This window comes from Corythoichthys intestinalis, chromosome 5, assembly GCF_030265065.1.
Source record: "Corythoichthys intestinalis isolate RoL2023-P3 chromosome 5, ASM3026506v1, whole genome shotgun sequence".
Classification (NCBI taxonomy): domain Eukaryota; kingdom Metazoa; phylum Chordata; class Actinopteri; order Syngnathiformes; family Syngnathidae; genus Corythoichthys; species Corythoichthys intestinalis.
In genome coordinates, this window is record NC_080399.1 from 21,834,124 (window position 1) to 21,850,806 (window position 16,683).

A 16,683-nucleotide genomic window follows, 5' to 3' on the forward strand; every position below is an offset into this window, starting at 1 on the left:
AGATGTCTATCACAGTCAATAGCACTGAAACATCATAATTTCCTGAACAGACACTCACTAAGGTTCTCCAATAGCTCTTTGCAGTCGTCAGTGGCAACGTCATGAATGGTGCGATTGCATTTATCTCTCCTTTCAATGTCTTGCTCACGGTGGCTACACAGAACCTCCAGACACTCCTACACAGACACATTCTGTATTAAAAACAATGCCCGCCTTCGCATGCAAGTGGTTTTTATATATTCAACCTTCAGGCCGAGAGCGGCAGCCATGTGAGCAGCCGTCCATCCATCAGAGTTGGCGTGGTTCAGGAGTGTGGCAGGTAATGCAGGGTCTCCATCGGATTCAAGGGTGGAGGTGGGGTCTCTCAGGCCGTGGTGACAGAGGAGTAGACGCAGCGTGTCCACGTGGCCTGATCGAACCGCCGCGTGAAGACACGTGCAGCCATCCTGCGCAGAAGTCAAAGGTGCTTTAATTTTAAAAAGATTTTCTTTAAATTCTAAATCAGCAGCTGTACTACGCGACATTTATCACACACAAAAAAAACACTGGACAGCCTCTAAATATCTATAACAGATATGTTCCAAAGTCCGGCCCGGGGGCCAAATGCGGCCCATGGTCAAATTTCATCCGGCCCCCAGCCCCTGTAATAAAATCAATAACGTCTGGCCTGCACAGAGACTTAATAAATCAGTCAGGAGTACTGCTACCAGCATATGAAGTAGCTCACACACTAAATTCTGCTCCTCATTTACCCACCAAAAGGCAGCAGCACTCTAAGCAAAATTACCCTGTGTAACCCTTTATTTCCAATTTTCTAAAATGGCGACAATCAACAAAAAAAATAAAGTTGACTGCGACGCCCAACGCTTCAAGGATAGGTGGAAATTGGACTATTTCTTCACTAAAATACGCAACAACTGTGTCTGCCTCATTTGCAAAGAGACAGTCGCTATTTTTAAAGAGTTCAATGTGAGGCGATACTACCAAACAAGACACGTTGGCATGTACGACAAGATTACAGGGAAGATACTCAGCGAGAAATTGAAGCAACTTGAAGTTCATTTAATTTCACAGCAGCAGTATTTCGCAAGAGCCCGAGAGACGAAAGAACGCCACAAAGGCTAGTTCCGAGATTGTTGAAATTATTATTTGAAAAAATAATAAAGCAAATGTGACACACAGAATGGCTAGCTAAGATTTGCTTAAATATATTGTTCTACGTAAAGGACGTCAGCCAAGGTCGGCCCCCCACATTTTTACTACACCAAATCTGGCCCCCTCTGCAAAAAGTTTGGACACCCCTGGTCTATAAAAAACCCGGGTTGGCTTAAATTAGGAGACTATATAATGCATACATACAATAAAACAATTATGAATAACATTTTACAAAAGGCCACCGCAAGACATACTGGGAATTCCAGTGTCAATTTCAACGCAGCACTTTTTTTCCCTCCCTAAATCAATTGGAAAAGTCTATTTTTAATAAAACACAGTAAGACATGTAAGCCACACAAAACCCATAAAGATATGTTTGCATGATTTGTGCAAAAGTATTTTATGCTGACCTGCCACTTTTATTTACTGGTACATTCTTTCTCTTGATGCTTTTTACAATGTGACAAGTCTGTTAATTATGAATAAAATGATGCTGCCATAACTACTGCATAACACATATTTATTAAAATATTTAAATGTGTCATACCCTGGCATAACGTTATCTTTAAATGGCACATATCATGATAATGTTTTTTTTCCCCAGTATTGCCCAACAATGATCAGTATTTTTTTTTTTTTTTTTTTTTTTAAATATCTTAGTCAGGTCTCATTTGCCCCTTGGCAAAATATATCCACATTTTGTGGGATAAATTACCGTATTTTCCGCACTATAAGGCCCACCTAAAAGCCTTAAATTTCATCAAAAGCAGACAGTGCGCCTTAAAACCCGGTGTGCCTTATTTATAAATCAATATTGAGCCGCAACAAGTCTCACAGCAACTCGGAGCACAGCTCTATCTAATGGATGCATAACGTAACCCCTGCATCTACTGTAGCGTCTATTCTATGCGCCTTATAATGCAGTGTGCCTTATATATGAAAGTGGTTTTAAAATAGGCCATTCAGTGAAGGTGCACCTTATAATGTGGTGCGCCTTAAAGTGTGGAAAATACGGTACATTTTAGTGCTGCAACGATTAATCGATTAACTTGAGTATTCGATTAGAAAAAAATATTCAAATTAAATTTTGTTGCTTCGAGTATTTGTTTAATTAAAGTGGCGTTGTAAAGGTTTGTTTTGAAAGTGTTTGTATTTATTTTTATTGATTTGTCTGGATACACGGCCCTCTAGTCTACCTCATTTCACATGGCTGAATCCATCTGCTTCCTGTTAAGATCAGCATAAGCTAAGTTTTTGTTTGAGCTAATTATTTTTTTGAATGCATACGTAATTTAGTTTAAAGGTATATTTAGCCATTTTTTGTGGGAATCTGTATAAAACTAGGATTTTATAACATTTAAGCTAGCGGACTTTTTCTGTGCAAGTTAGCCAATTGTTCTTTTGTTGTACATAGATCCTCATTTAAAAAAAAAAAAGTATATCGTTTGAGGCTCAACTCAGGTATTTTAATTTTTCATGTTCATTATCCGATTACTCGATTATTCGAACTAACTAGTCCATCGATTAATCGACTACTAAAATATTCGATAGCTGCAGCCCTAGTACATTTACGACCCCCCAAGGACGTGTGATGGCTCCATAAGATTAATGTAATTTAGTAGACATGTCTATAATAAGTAGATCCATAGTTTCAAGAGGCCATACTTAGAAATGTACAAGAAGTCAGTTTTGGTCTAAAACCTTTCAAAATCCTCAAGGAGCCGTGCCTCAAGTACAAAAGAAGCCAGAAAAAGTGTTTATTTTAGGGATAATTTCCAGGGGTCCTTGCAAAATGAAAGGCCACACTAACTTAACCCGGTTTTACTTCACTCTCTGTCCAACATTCGCTGGTGGCTAAAAATACATCCGTTTGCACTGTTACCGGCTTTATTGTAAGGAAAATCATACATAATTCAGCACAAAAAAAAAAGCAAGACATTCAATGTAAATTGATCCCATCTGGGGTGTCCAGAGGGCCACCTGGGGTTGTCATAGCAACTTGCAAAGCACACACACACTTTGAGATCTTAAAAAAATGCGTTAAAATAGAAATCGAGATGTTCCTTAACCTCAACTGTGCATTTGGTGGATCATTTGTATATACCGTGGCCATGAGGGAGCGATCAGCACCGGCGCTCAGCAGGATTTGGACACAGTGTTTCCTGCCCGCCCCACTGGCCAGGAAGAGGCCGGTCTGGCCACCGTCCGCAGCCGCGTCCACAGCTGCGCCCGCGGCCAGCAAAGCCTCCACACAGCTGTGGGGGAGAAGAGATGCTAATGTTAACCAATTGGTAAAAGGAGGGAACTTATCTAGCATTTACTATGAAAATATAGAATTTTGGGAATCATATTTAGGTTATGTCCAGTAAAGCAAAATCTGTTCATATGGTCAGCATGTATGCCTCAATGCAGCTGTGGCAGTCTTGTTTGCGTGATCCTATTACCAATCTACCGCCAATATAATAAAAGTATAATAATTATGCTGTTTATGTAACAGTCGTTTTACTCACCCACTGTGGCCGTGGGTGGCGGCAAAGTGCAAAGGTGTAAATCGGTTTCGGTCGGACACATCAGCAGGTGAGCCAGAAGACAGCAGCAGCTTCACGCACTCTGTAGACAAAATACAAAAATTAATTCAGTAGTTGTTACACAACATGCATAAAATGTAATGTGTATATTATTGTATAACAGTCCATTAAGTGGTGGCAATTTTCCTCCATAACAAAGCCCAAAATTATGGCAATAATACTGTTCAAAAGTCAGTGTTATAATACTGTTCAAAAGTCAATGTTATTTTATGTGGTCAATTCTGACGTTCTTTTAAATTCAAAACTAATGTATGACACCACAAGGTGGAGCTTCAAAGTCACATTTAGATGGGGAAAAAAACTGTCCTATGTGAGATACATCATAATTCAAATGTTGTTTTTGCTTGAGAAATAACAATAAACTGAAATTGAATTTCTCATTTCACTACTTTGCATGAAAATAAAATTTATCCCCCCATTTTTAATATACAGTGTATCACAAAAGTGAGTACACCCCTCGCATTTCTGCAGATATTTAAGTATATCTTTTCATGGGACACCACTGACAAAATGAAAAGTAGTCTGTGTGCAGCTTATATAAGAGTTAATTTATTTCCCCCTCAAAATAACTAAAAATATAGCCATTAATATCTAAACCCCTGGTTACAAAAGTGAGTACACCCCTCTGAAAAAACGGACATCCCTAAATGTCCAAATTGAGTAATGCTTGTCATTTTCCCTCCAAAATGTCATGTGACTCATTACAGGAGTGCTGTCAGCATTGCTGCAGAGATTGAAGAGGTGGGGGGGTCAGCCTGTGAGTGCTCAGACCATACGCCACACTCTATATCAAATTGGTGTGCATGGCTGTCACCCCAGGAGGAAGCCTCTTCTGAAGCCGGTACACAAGAAAGCCAGCAAACAGTTTGCTGAAGACATGTCAACAAAGCACATGGATTACTGGAACCATGTCCTATGGTCTGATGAGATGGGTGGGCTTTCTTGTGTACAGTCTTCAGAAGAGGCTTCCTCCTGGGGTGACAGCCATGCACGCCAATTTGATGTAAAGTGCGGCGTATGGTCTGAGCACTAACAGGCTGACCCCCCACCTCTTCAATCTCTGCAGCAATGCTGACAGCACTCCTGTAACGAGTCACATGACATTTTGGAGGGAAAATGACAAACAGTTCTCAATTTTTTTTTTTTTCATTGGGGTGTACTCACTTTTGTCGCTGGGGGTTTAGATAATAATGGCTATATTTTGAGTTATTTTGAGGGGAGAATAAATTAACTCTCTTATACAAGATGCACACAGAATACTTTTCATTTTGTCAGTGTTGTCCCATGAAAAGATATACTTAAATGTCTGCAGAAATGTAAGGGGTTAACTTACTTTTGTGATACACTGTATGCGATTTCTTGCAGATACCCCTAACCTATGGCTACTAGGACATATACATGTAAACAGGGTTAGGTGAGTAATGAATTACTTGCAAATTAATTACAAAATGAAATTACAAAATGTCTGTAACTGCAATCAGGAAATTATCTAAACCAGCTGCAAATACAGTGACATACTGAAAGTAGGTTTAGACAGTGAAGGGATACGTATCTACCCACCTGTGTGTCCGTGGTAAGCAGCAGAGAACAAGGCAGCAGTCAAGTTGTGGACGAGGTCTTGTGGTGGGTGGCGGGTGGGCTGGTTGTCCGTGGCAGTGTTTCGGTGGGCGTGGTCGGACGTGGTCGGGTGGGGTTGGTGAAGCAGCATTGACAATAAAGTGGCATTTCCCTGGGAAGCAGCTTGAAGTAGGAGGAGCGGCCGCCCGCCGTCCAGGGCAGCGGGCCCACCGCCACCGAGAGGGGAGACTACGGAGGGACACCAGCCTGCGGGGGGGGGGGGCAGGAGAGAAGGGGCAAATGGAGCAAGGGTGGGACAGGTTAAACTAGGAGAGGGAGGACAACGACACTAGAAGTGCTGCAGAGGAGGAAGAAGAGGAAAAGGAGGAGAAGGCAAGACAACATGCCTGAGTACCCAACGCACAAATATACACAATGTGTAATATTCACACACGTACAAACCATTTTTTAAAAAACTGTCATCACGACACATTAGCTGTGACATACTCACAATGGACCTCTGTGGGTCATCTTGGTGGGCATATGTGCACTGCAATGTTACACTCAGCAGAATCCCGCTTTGATAGCTCCTGCTTTGCAACATTACCATACCCAAAGTATGGTTTTGTTGCGTAAAACTTGTGCGTAGAGTTATGCTCAGTATCATTATAAAGTTGCAGTACGCAAAGTTAGGTTTCTCTTTGTTAATTTCCGTTTTGCTACATTTCGTTACGCACAGCAAAAGTAGGTTTCCGCTGCATTACACATTACTGTTCTCTGCTAAATCAAACTTTGTTCCTTTAGTCAGCAATGTCTTTGCAAAGTCGGATTCCTCGGTGTTATAAGTTACACACTGCAACATTCAGCTTTTCTTCGTGTGTCTGTCTTAATTGTTTAGCATTTTGCATTTAAAATGTAAAACCCGCTACAGTGGATCTGTTGGATCTCTGGACACTGACTTTGCTATAATTCATGTTCAGTAACACTGCGCGTGTTTACAACATCTGATTTCTGTTGATGCACTAAGGATCTAAGTGTACTGCTAACCAAACATATGACCGGTGGGGTCACGCCCAGCTTATCAAGAGAAAAATATAAAGCTTACATGCAAAGACTGTCTAACAAGTGTTGTCAAATGAACAGAAGCAAAAAACAAAGACAAGAACGACTTTACCTGAAAAATTGCAAACCCACAAGACCAGTGAAGGAGGCGAGAAGTTAGGGTGCATTAAAGGGGCATGCTAAGTGAAGGTTGAAAAGGCAAAGGGTAGGTGAGAGCAGCCACTGGCATCAGCTTCAGAGAGGAATGGGGCAACCATCAGAAAAATCTATCATAGACTAAAACATGACCCTCAGTGCGCAGGTTTTGCTCTTGCAAACCAAAATTCGGTGATAACCTGGGTACAAAGAGTATCCCTAGATGGAGAAGTAAATACACAGCCTGGATGTCCTATTCTTTCTTGGACTGAGACTTATCTCTCACTATATGCCACACTAGGAAAGATAGGGCTGAACTAGCCTATCGCACCAAAAAGAGATAGCTGCAAGAGAGGCAGTGGCGGGAACTTGGAGAAAAATGGAATACGGGAAGTGTGGGGGTCCCCTTTACCTGATGCTGTTGCCAGGGGGCTGACTGCGGGGGCACAGGGGATACAGTTGAATGGAGCACTAACGGAGTGGGATGAGGGAATGGGATTGATGGAGGGGATGGCAGTGGTGATGACAGGGGGGCAATCTGCAAACTGGATGGGTCCTGGAGAGCGACGGAGGGGGCATGCACCCACCTGAGAGGCCGTCAGGGCTGGTACCAGATCCAGGGCGGGTTTGGGTGGAAGCTGAGGTGTAGCCGATTTGAGCCCCGCTCCGTGAGCGCGGCCACCGTCCCCCACCACCTTCATTGTCGGATGAGGAGGGGAAGGGGTCTGGGAGAGCCCTGGTTTCTTTGGAGGGATAGGCGGAGGGTTGCCCCGGTCAATTCGGGCCACGGTGGGGGACTTAAGGCCAATGGGGTGGCTGAGGCGGCTGGGGAAGGACCCTCCCTCAGAGGCAGAGTGAGGGAGGCTTGGCCGCAGACCTCCCCCACCCCCTGCTGGTGGGCTAGTGAAGCGCGACAGGACTTGGGTGACAGTGTGACGCGCTTGTTGCTTGGCAGCAAAGTTATCTCGGTTGTTGGGTGAGGGATCTCTGGCCGGAGGACTCTGGGAGGCGGTACCGTTTTGGTCCTGTTCCTGGAACTTGTAGCGGGCTGCCTGGACACGGGGGCTGACACCGCTGGGTAGGCCGTGGGGGGTGGTTTGGGCCTCGGAGCCGTTCTCGCTTTGCGACAGCCCCCCTGAACTACTGTGAACGATTCCCCGAGCGGTGGTCTTAGGCAGGCTAAGACCGGTATAAGGGCCAGAGGTGGGTTTTGCGGCTACTGTGAGAGTAGTCTTCTTGGGACCCTCCACCTCAACGAGGGGCTGGTCCGTTTGGCAGGATGCTGTCCGAGAGTGGACGGGTTCTGTGGCCACTGAAACAGAGGTCATGGGTGGCGTACAGGTGGGGGTGGCAGGATTTGTGCCATCCTTGGCACCCCCGCAATCAGTTCTGAGCTGCTCCACCTGCTGCCGTAGGTTCTGACTCTCAGCCTCTTCGCGACCCAGCCTGGCCCGCAGCTGCTCGCGCTCAGTATCCAACTCGGACAGCTGTTTCTCCATCTCGGCCTCCATCTGCTGACCGCGCTGCCGCTCGGTGCTCAGCTCCTCACGAAGCCGGCCTGAGGCTTGACCCTCTTCATCCAGTCGGGCCTGGAGCTCATCGAAGCGCTGCGATTCCTCCACCACCCGCGTGGCCAGCTGCTTGCACTCGCGCACCAGCATCATGACGATGTGCTTGTTCTTCTCGCGCTCGTCCTTCAATTGAGCCGTCAGCTTGCGGTGTTCTTGCTCCAGGCTTTGCAGCTGCAGCTTCTCCATCTCCAGCTGCCACAAGAACAATGCAAATAGTACATTTACAAGATGAGCATCTAACAGGTTGAGATCACACAAATGTATAAAATCTGCTACTTTACAAATGAACAAAGAGCAAAAGAGTAAGCAGATACAGTACACGCAGCATATAGCGGACAAACTACTACTGAATAGAGGAGTTCCAAAAAATCGATTATTACATGCATCGCGATTCGACACGTGACGATTCGATTACGATTCATAAAGGTTAAAAAACGATTATTTTCACTCCTAACAACGCTCGTAGCAAAACGAAATTCAAGACACGTCTGCGGCCCGGACACCGTTAACGGACGCACACACAACGTTATGATGGATGCTCCCAGTTACTGGAAGATAGATTTACTCCTTTTTAAAAGACTGGAAAATAAATTTGTGTATATGGCAGGCAGGACCAGAAGCCGGTCGCGCTTTTGTGCGCATTTTTAGAGCGAGAGGGGAAGAGAGATAGTTCTTTGCTCGTTGCTCCTTGCCTTTCAGATGACCAGCTGTAGTTTTAAGGCATTTCAATTAAAAAAAATATCCTGAGTGTGTTGCTAAGACCCGTGTGCATCTATAAGAGGTGAGTACAAGAACCCTCTTGTACTGTTTAGCCTTTATTGTTGTTGTTTTTGAGATGTTAATAGTTAGCGCCGAGCGCTAAGCTAATGAGCTAATTCGCTAACGTGTATTTCATATGCAGAACTTGTAAAACCATGATAAAGTACAGTGGTAACACTACAAACATGCGAAATAGAAAGAGAAGAAAGTGCGCGCGCTGTAATGAGTGTGAGTGTAGCAGTGTCAAGACCAGTTGAGATTTCCACCTGTTACTCCAAGAGGTAACACTGTGAAAACAAAGTATATTGGTTAAAAGAAGTCTTATTTCTAAAGACACTTTGTTTGTGTCCAGAAAATGTCGAATTCATTCCACCAGTGTAAATTTCATTGCATTGTTGAGAGAAATGAGTACTCCCTTTAAAATAGTTAAGCATTTTGCACTTTCTTGTAAAACGAAATAAATAAAAAAGCAGCTTAAGGGCAGCTTTTTGTTGTATGGGCATTATTCCATCTTTCCTGTTGAATCATAAGGATATTTTAAATAAATAATGGACATAAATTTGCTTGGCTGCTTTAGTAATCAGTGCTGCACGATGCATCGATAATCGTGATAACCGCGATAACCGCGATCATAGACGATATCGCGATAATCGATTAAAAATCGAATCGTGGCGTCCTGAATCGTAATCGAATCGAATCGTGGGGTGCCTAAGATGGCACACCCCTACTACTGAAGCGATAAACTAAGCACCCTGCACAATAAGTAACAATGATGGGATGACTTACCAACCAAATTAATTAACCAAGCAACTAAAAAACAGGAAATTAATGAACAGAAAAGTGTACTAAAAAAACAACCTACTAGCATACGGACAAATCGAGAAATATACAAAAGTACCAATCAAATTAACAAACCAACCAAGTAAATTAGCAACTTAAACCTCCCAGGTATACAAGTAACTGACAAGCTAACAATGACTACCTATGGGTTAGGATCTAATAACCAAATAGCCAAAGACCAAACTAAATATGTAACATCTGCAAACAAATTAACCATGTGGCTAACTGAAAAAGGTGTATTTTCATTCCAACGAGACAGCATTTTAAATAATAAAAGTAAATTATCAAACAGATTTAGGACATTTGCTGCAGTCAACAAATAAATCAAGCTAAATATTACAACAACAACCAAGTAGAAAAATCAGTAAGAAATGCCTATAAAAAACAGGCAAAGTGACCCATGAACGAAACACTTGTGTTGTTAGCTAGCTGGATTTACAGTAGTAGACTTGTGTCAGACCTCAATTCATTTTCAATGACCAGCTTTGCTATAATTGGAAGGCTAGCGCTATTGTTAGTTGGGTGGAAGCTCTGTGACGAGGGTGCAGGGGCTTAAGCGGTGCTCCATCCCGCTAACAAGGCTCCCCAAAATGAGCTCCTCCTGTTGTGACGAGTACTTTAAAAGCCAGCTGTTGCCCAAAGCTGGCACTGCCACCAGCTGTTAATTGGCAATAGATAATACCCTCAGGAGACCTCTGCCAAAGATTTGACAATCTAAACTGACTCTGCATCTACTGTATGTAAATCACGTGACAAACGGTGCGTTAACTAGCCAAAGAAATGTGGGAATAAACACAACTTTTTTACATCATAATCTGTTGCTAACCAAAACAACAGCATCTAAACAATCTCTGATGAATTAAAGTGTGTAGCCTGAGGAGCCTTTGGAAATATGCACAGTATTAATCATGATCTTCTATTACCTGGATAAATTGCGTATTTAGCAACGATTAGCATTCCATTTAGAGTGGCATGCATAACTCAAAGATTCTATGACTTCACAATGTTGTACACATCATCTTTCAATATTAGTCCATTTATCTTTCATTTTTATAAATTAAAAATGTAAATTGTATGTAACAGTAACATAGTTTCATATTATTTACGAATCTTCGAACAATTTTAGTGATGATAATAACAGCATTCCACACAAACATCCAGCCTGTGTTCAGCTCGTGGATAATTCATCAGCGAGCTCGCAGCAGCAGAATGACGAGAGCAGAAAAGCGAATGCGGGATAAAGATAGCGCCGAGCGTGCGGGTGAAATTCACTCTACCCAGCAACCCAAAGATCCCACTGAGGGCAGACGCTCTTTTCCTCTTGAAGCATCTTCCTGTGTCACTGATCGTTTTACACGCCAGCAGCTGCTTTGCAGTGACCAATCGTTTCATGTAAGCAAAGCATTTCAAGCTTGAAAAACTTAAGATCCAGCAATGTGATATAGCGCATTCTTAAAAAACAGCGTCCAACATTTAGTTTTAAGAAAGTACAACTTCAAAAAGTTTGTCTTAGTTTTAGGAATGCGCAATTTAAATAGCTTACCTTGTTTTTAAAAAAGTGCAAACGTCATAGTTTGTCTTCTTCTCAAGAAAGAAGAATGTTGACAGTTTGAGTCGAGCTCTTAATGCACAATTAGCTGTGGTATATAGCCCCTTAGGTCATACAGATAATTATTTGAGTGAGCAAATATCAATTTTACAACAACTGGCAGGAAACCTTCTATGATATTTTTCGGACTATAAGTCGCAGTTTTTTTCATATTTTGGCTGGGGATGCGACTTATACTAAGGAGCGACTCGTGTGAAATTATTAACACATTATGATATCATTTCACATGTTATTTTGTTTTTTTGGAGTGACACTGATGGTCTGGTAAACTTGTTAGCATGTTCTTTATGCTATAGTTATCTGAATAACTCTTAATAGCTATGGCCATGTTCGCGTTCTGCCTTTGGCAGTGTGTTCAATTGTTTTATTTACTTTTTAATATTGAAATGCATGCTTTTAGTTTGTGGTGCTTTCACGCCCACGTGGGGGCGCACTCGCACTTGTTTACGTGAAGAAGAGCGCTCACACGCCAGAAGACGACAGACAGTTACGTAGCTCTGAGTGAGTGAGCGAGTTAGCGAGAGAGAAACAGGGCTCCGAACCTACATTCATTGTTTATGCTTACGCCTGTGTGTATCATCTTTTCTGTTGTTGTTGTGTGTTTTCCACCCGTGATTGGACACTTAGAGCCAGTTGTGTGGTTGTTTGAACAATGTGCTAATGCTAGCAAACGCATGTTAACCGTTTATGTCATTGCAGTAATAGCACCTAATTGTCATTTATGTACGTTGATGTGAACCTGTATGGTATCGAGGACCAAATTGTTTCAGCAAATTATACGGACGTCCAGCATCGTCATTTGGGAGTTCGCTGTACAGCTAGGACGGAGCCCGTAGCGTCCTGGTGAGGACAGTATATTCGCATTTCGTTGTTCATGCACTGTACATTTATTCAGCATGTTGTTCTCTATTGTATTGTTATTAGGACTGTCAAAATTAACGCGTTAACGGGCGGTAATTAATTTTTTTAAATTAATCACATTAAAATATTTACGCAATTAACGCATGTGCGGCACGACCCACTCAAGCATTGCCACGAACTGACTATAATGGCGCCGTTTGAAGTATATTGAGAGCTAAGAGCAGAGACAAGCAAGTGGAGTGGAAGCAGGAGTTACCGGTTATTTTCAATGTGACCGGCATTGTCAGATTGAGCAGTGAGGAAAAAAGTGGTCAAGCGAGAGAGGGAGCGAGAGAGTAGAGAAAGTGCGCAGTTAGCCCAGGCTCAAGTGCTGCGTCCCCCACATGCTTTTGTTTTGGTAAAAAAAAGTACCCACAAAAAGCCATCCAACGCCTCTCGGTGTTTATATGTACACCGCCGTCTTCCTCAGGAGGAAATCGGACAACCAGGGCCAACTGACGACAACGAGCCAACATGAATCGCCGGTCCATAGCACCGCCAATTACCAAGAAGGGCAAATTGGTAACGCAGGGATTTATTGGAGCCGCGCTATTGAATGGAATAAGCGGTGGCATCTCTTCCACAACTGTTATAACTATTGTGGCAAGCGACATGGGGAAGAATAACTAGAGATGATATTTTTCTTAACACCATGTATTATACTCAATGCAGAGAAGATATACCATTTGCAGCAACCACTGTGACTCATGGTTGCTCAAATTCCCATCATGCATTTGAGCAGTTAAGAACATTTAAGTCGCTACAGTATCATTTAGTGAAAGCACAACAAAAATAATATTCCTATCTCTCAAAAATAAAATAATTTTCACAAAAATAAAAACGCTCAATGCAAAGAGATCTGGCATTCCCAATCAAAATAGCTATGCAAAATAATACTCTATTCAAACATTAAGTTTAGCTCAACAAATACACTGAATGGCAATATTTAGTCACAATATACAAACTATCAAAATTACTATAACTTGTACTCACATTTATCTTTTAAGAATTACAAGTCTTTCTATCCGTGGATCCCTTTCACAGAAAGAATGTTAATGTTAATGCCGTCTTGTGGATTTATTGTTATAATAAACAAATACAGTACTTATGTACAGTATATTGAATGTATATCTCAGTCTTATCTTTCCATTCCAACAATAATTTACACAAAAATAAGGCAGATGGCATATTTTAGAGATGGTTTGAATTGCGATTAATTACGATTAATTAATTTTTAAGCTGTGATTAACTCGATTAAAAATTCTAATCGTTTGACAGCCCAAATTTTTATATTAAATTGCCTTTCAAGATGACATATCTGTTCTATGTGTTGGATTTTGTCAAGTAAATTTCCCCCAAAAATGCGACTTATACTCCAGTGCGACTTACAGTATATATGTTTTTTTTCTGTTCGTTGGGCATTTTATGGCTGGTGCGACTTATACTCAGGTGTGACTTGTAGTCCGAAAAATATGGTACCTTTTTGCATCATTATGTTCAATAAGTGAAGAAGAGAATGTCATGCCATTTGTATTGGGAGATTTATTGTAGTGGCAGATTTACAGTATACACAGTTAGTATTTAATGTCTTGTGGACACAAATTATTTTGTGCTTTAGTCACATTTTTAACACTCTGCTCTTGCTCAGACCACTACATATTTAAGCATGTGTTGTATGTTATAAAGAAGACACAAAGTGTATATATATTTAACTGGCTCCTCCTCTAGTGTGGTTGACTTTAAACCGTGAAGTTGGCTCACGACTCCATCATATCTGTAATTTCCAAGAGGTTCAAGAAAAGGACACGCTGCATGTTTTTCCTCGGGACTCGCTTTCTAAATTCTTAAGTCCCATTTCACCCTCATCTAAACAATTCCACTACAGCATAGCTCTCGGCAGGAGGGGCAGGGGCTGAACATAATCCAAAAGAGACTCCCGGAAAAACTTACACACTCATAAACACACTCAGTCAAGCGGTGAAAATAGAAATGACACACTAGAAGAGTGGGAATTGTACTATAAAACTTCATTTTAAACACTCACTGGGTGAAAAAGTGTCCCTATACCACCACAAGTCTATTTTAGTTTAAAGTAGACATTTTACACTAATTTTAGCCATTTTTGTATAAACTACTGGGAGAGAAATGCTTCTTAAAACAGGAAATTGTAACACCTGGCCGGACTTACCCTCTTTTGGCGGCTCTCGGCAGCAGCCAGCTGTGTGGACATGCGCTCCTGCATCTTCCTGCAGTGCGCCATGACAGCTTCCAGGACAGACATGGGGCTGGAGCCCAGCGGCCGCCGCTCCTTGTCACCTCGTGGGACACCACACTCAAAGTCCCGCTGCAGCGCCAGAAAGGGGTCGGTCAGGCTGAAGTGGCTATAGCGCTCCTGCAGGAATACTTCTTTCCTTTGAGCCTGCCAGAGAAATGACAAAATGCATTTAGACAACTTCAAATTTGAATTTAGCTTCAAGGGTGGCTGCTAAGATGTTAAAGTGATCCTCTACCTTAAATACACGTAGGCGCTAATAAACCACAATTTTTCTCTTGTACTAAAATATGTTGTTAGAAACACATAAAATGTTGAAACAATGGCAATATTTTATAATATTTAGTACACATTTTGACCGATAGTCGGCGCCATGTTTTGCAGGCTCGCAGTGATGACGTAAATGGGATGTTCCCAAATGTGTAGCGTATACAACAATTGCGTATTGCTGCCTTAACTCGCGAAGTAAAATGCCACGATGTGCTGCTTTTGGATGCAATTTCCAGTCAAATTGAAACAAGGGGAGTGACGTGAGTGGTCAAGGTGGAATTATTATTTTTTTGTGAATAAATGTGCATAAGTGGAAGCTTCTCCCCTTTTTGTTCCCTGTATGCATATATCCTACCTACCACGCGGTACAACTGGCGCCCGAACATTTTTCCTGGATCCTTAGTCAAGTAAGGGATCTGTTTATTTTCTGGATTCGACGGTCCCACCGCGGCTGCAATATTGGTTTCGCATCTATTTTCTGGATTCGACGGTCCCACAGCGGCTTTTCGGATCAGTCCAATTTGTGGATTCGACGGCCTGATCGCGGCTGCAACGTTGCCATGGGATCGGTCTACTTCCTGGATCTTCGAGCGAGTGAAAAAACGCAGATTTGGATTACTATTGTTATCTTTTTTGTTGACTATTCTTCGTGAGAGTTTTCCCCAAATCATACCAAATAATTAAAGCACTATGGCACGCTACAGTGACGACAGTGACTCTGACATGGACCTTACTTTTATGTTTGAGTTCGTCTGGGAACGCGTGTGTGCGTACCGCTGAGCTCCTGTGTGACGAGTGGTCAAGGTGGAAATATTATTTTTTTGTGAATAAATGTGCATAAGTGGAAGCTTCTCCCCCTTTTGGTACTTTTATTCACGTATCATACCAACCACGCGTTACAATTAGAGGTGGGAATCTTTGGGCACCTAACGATTCGATTCGATTACGATTCAGAGGCTACGATTTGATTATAAATCGATTGTTAATGACTACTCCCCCCTCCCCCCCGTTATTAGCTGCTTTTAATTTTTTGTACATTAGTTACAAAAACTATTTAAAAAAAAAAAAAAAAAGCCTCGCAGGCTTAAATAAACGACAATTTCAGTATCAAGTTAACAGTTAAAAACAATAAATAAAATACTCAAATCCCCATTCTGTATCAGCAGCTTTAAACTACATTCAATTAATTTAATGTTGTGAATCAACCGTTAAAGTTGTTAAAATTGCTCCCATTATTCCATAATTTCCCTTTTGTCTACTTTCGACAAGTGAAAGTTTTAAAACTATTTTAAAGATAGATTCAAGTCAATAGTTTACCGATTCAGGAGTATTTTAGATAAAATGTTAACTAGGTTCGCTTGGAAGGTTCGCTACAACAGCCTTGCAGAGAAGTCTACTGCTTTAAGATGGCGGCCCTTTACTAACAGCCGTAATTGCTTTCTGTACATGTGCTGCTAACGCCACCGAGTCTATTTTGCATCTAGTCCTATATAAATATGATATCTACCGTACCATTATGTGGAGTACCATTATGTGGACGTACTTTGTAGCAGCTGTCGGCAGCAGTCAGGTATGTTGTTGTTTTTTTATCTCACGGCATGAGTTGAGCTAGAGCCGTGAGTTGAGCATTGGCATTACCCGAGGGGCTGGGTAATGACAAGCATGACGTCTAGCTACTCTCGCTCCGTTCCTCATTGTGTCCCGAAGACCGCGCGGCGCGCTGAGTGTGTTGTTACTTCCGCTCTACTTGACATATCTCAATAATCGGAATTTGGATGTTTGTGAATCGTTCTCGAATCGTCCATGCCGAATCGCGAACAATCTAAGAATCGGAAATTTCGCACGCCTCTAGTTGCAATGTGGAAGACATGGATTACACTCCATTCCAGGATTTGTTCCCATCAGATGACGAATTTAATGAGGACAGTCAGCCACGAGACGACTCCGATCCTGACTATCATACTT

The 16,683-nt window shown here is 42.1% G+C and overlaps 1 protein-coding gene across 2 annotated transcripts in view; it reads right to left on the reverse strand.

Moving 5' to 3' along the window:
- cttnbp2 (cortactin binding protein 2) overlaps positions 1 to 16,683 on the reverse strand; it is a 74,937-nt gene that overhangs the window by 15,515 nt on the left and 42,739 nt on the right. For both annotated transcript variants that reach the window (XM_057837414.1, XM_057837413.1), the window contains exons 3-9: positions 14,365 to 14,595; positions 6,910 to 8,260; positions 5,304 to 5,567; positions 3,666 to 3,765; positions 3,260 to 3,410; positions 246 to 446; positions 59 to 176 (exon numbers count right to left, since the gene is read on the reverse strand). In XM_057837414.1, the coding sequence (XP_057693397.1) occupies positions 59 to 176; positions 246 to 446; positions 3,260 to 3,410; positions 3,666 to 3,765; positions 5,304 to 5,567; positions 6,910 to 8,260; positions 14,365 to 14,595 (2,416 nt within the window). The remainder of the gene's footprint in view (positions 1 to 58; positions 177 to 245; positions 447 to 3,259; positions 3,411 to 3,665; positions 3,766 to 5,303; positions 5,568 to 6,909; positions 8,261 to 14,364; positions 14,596 to 16,683) is intronic.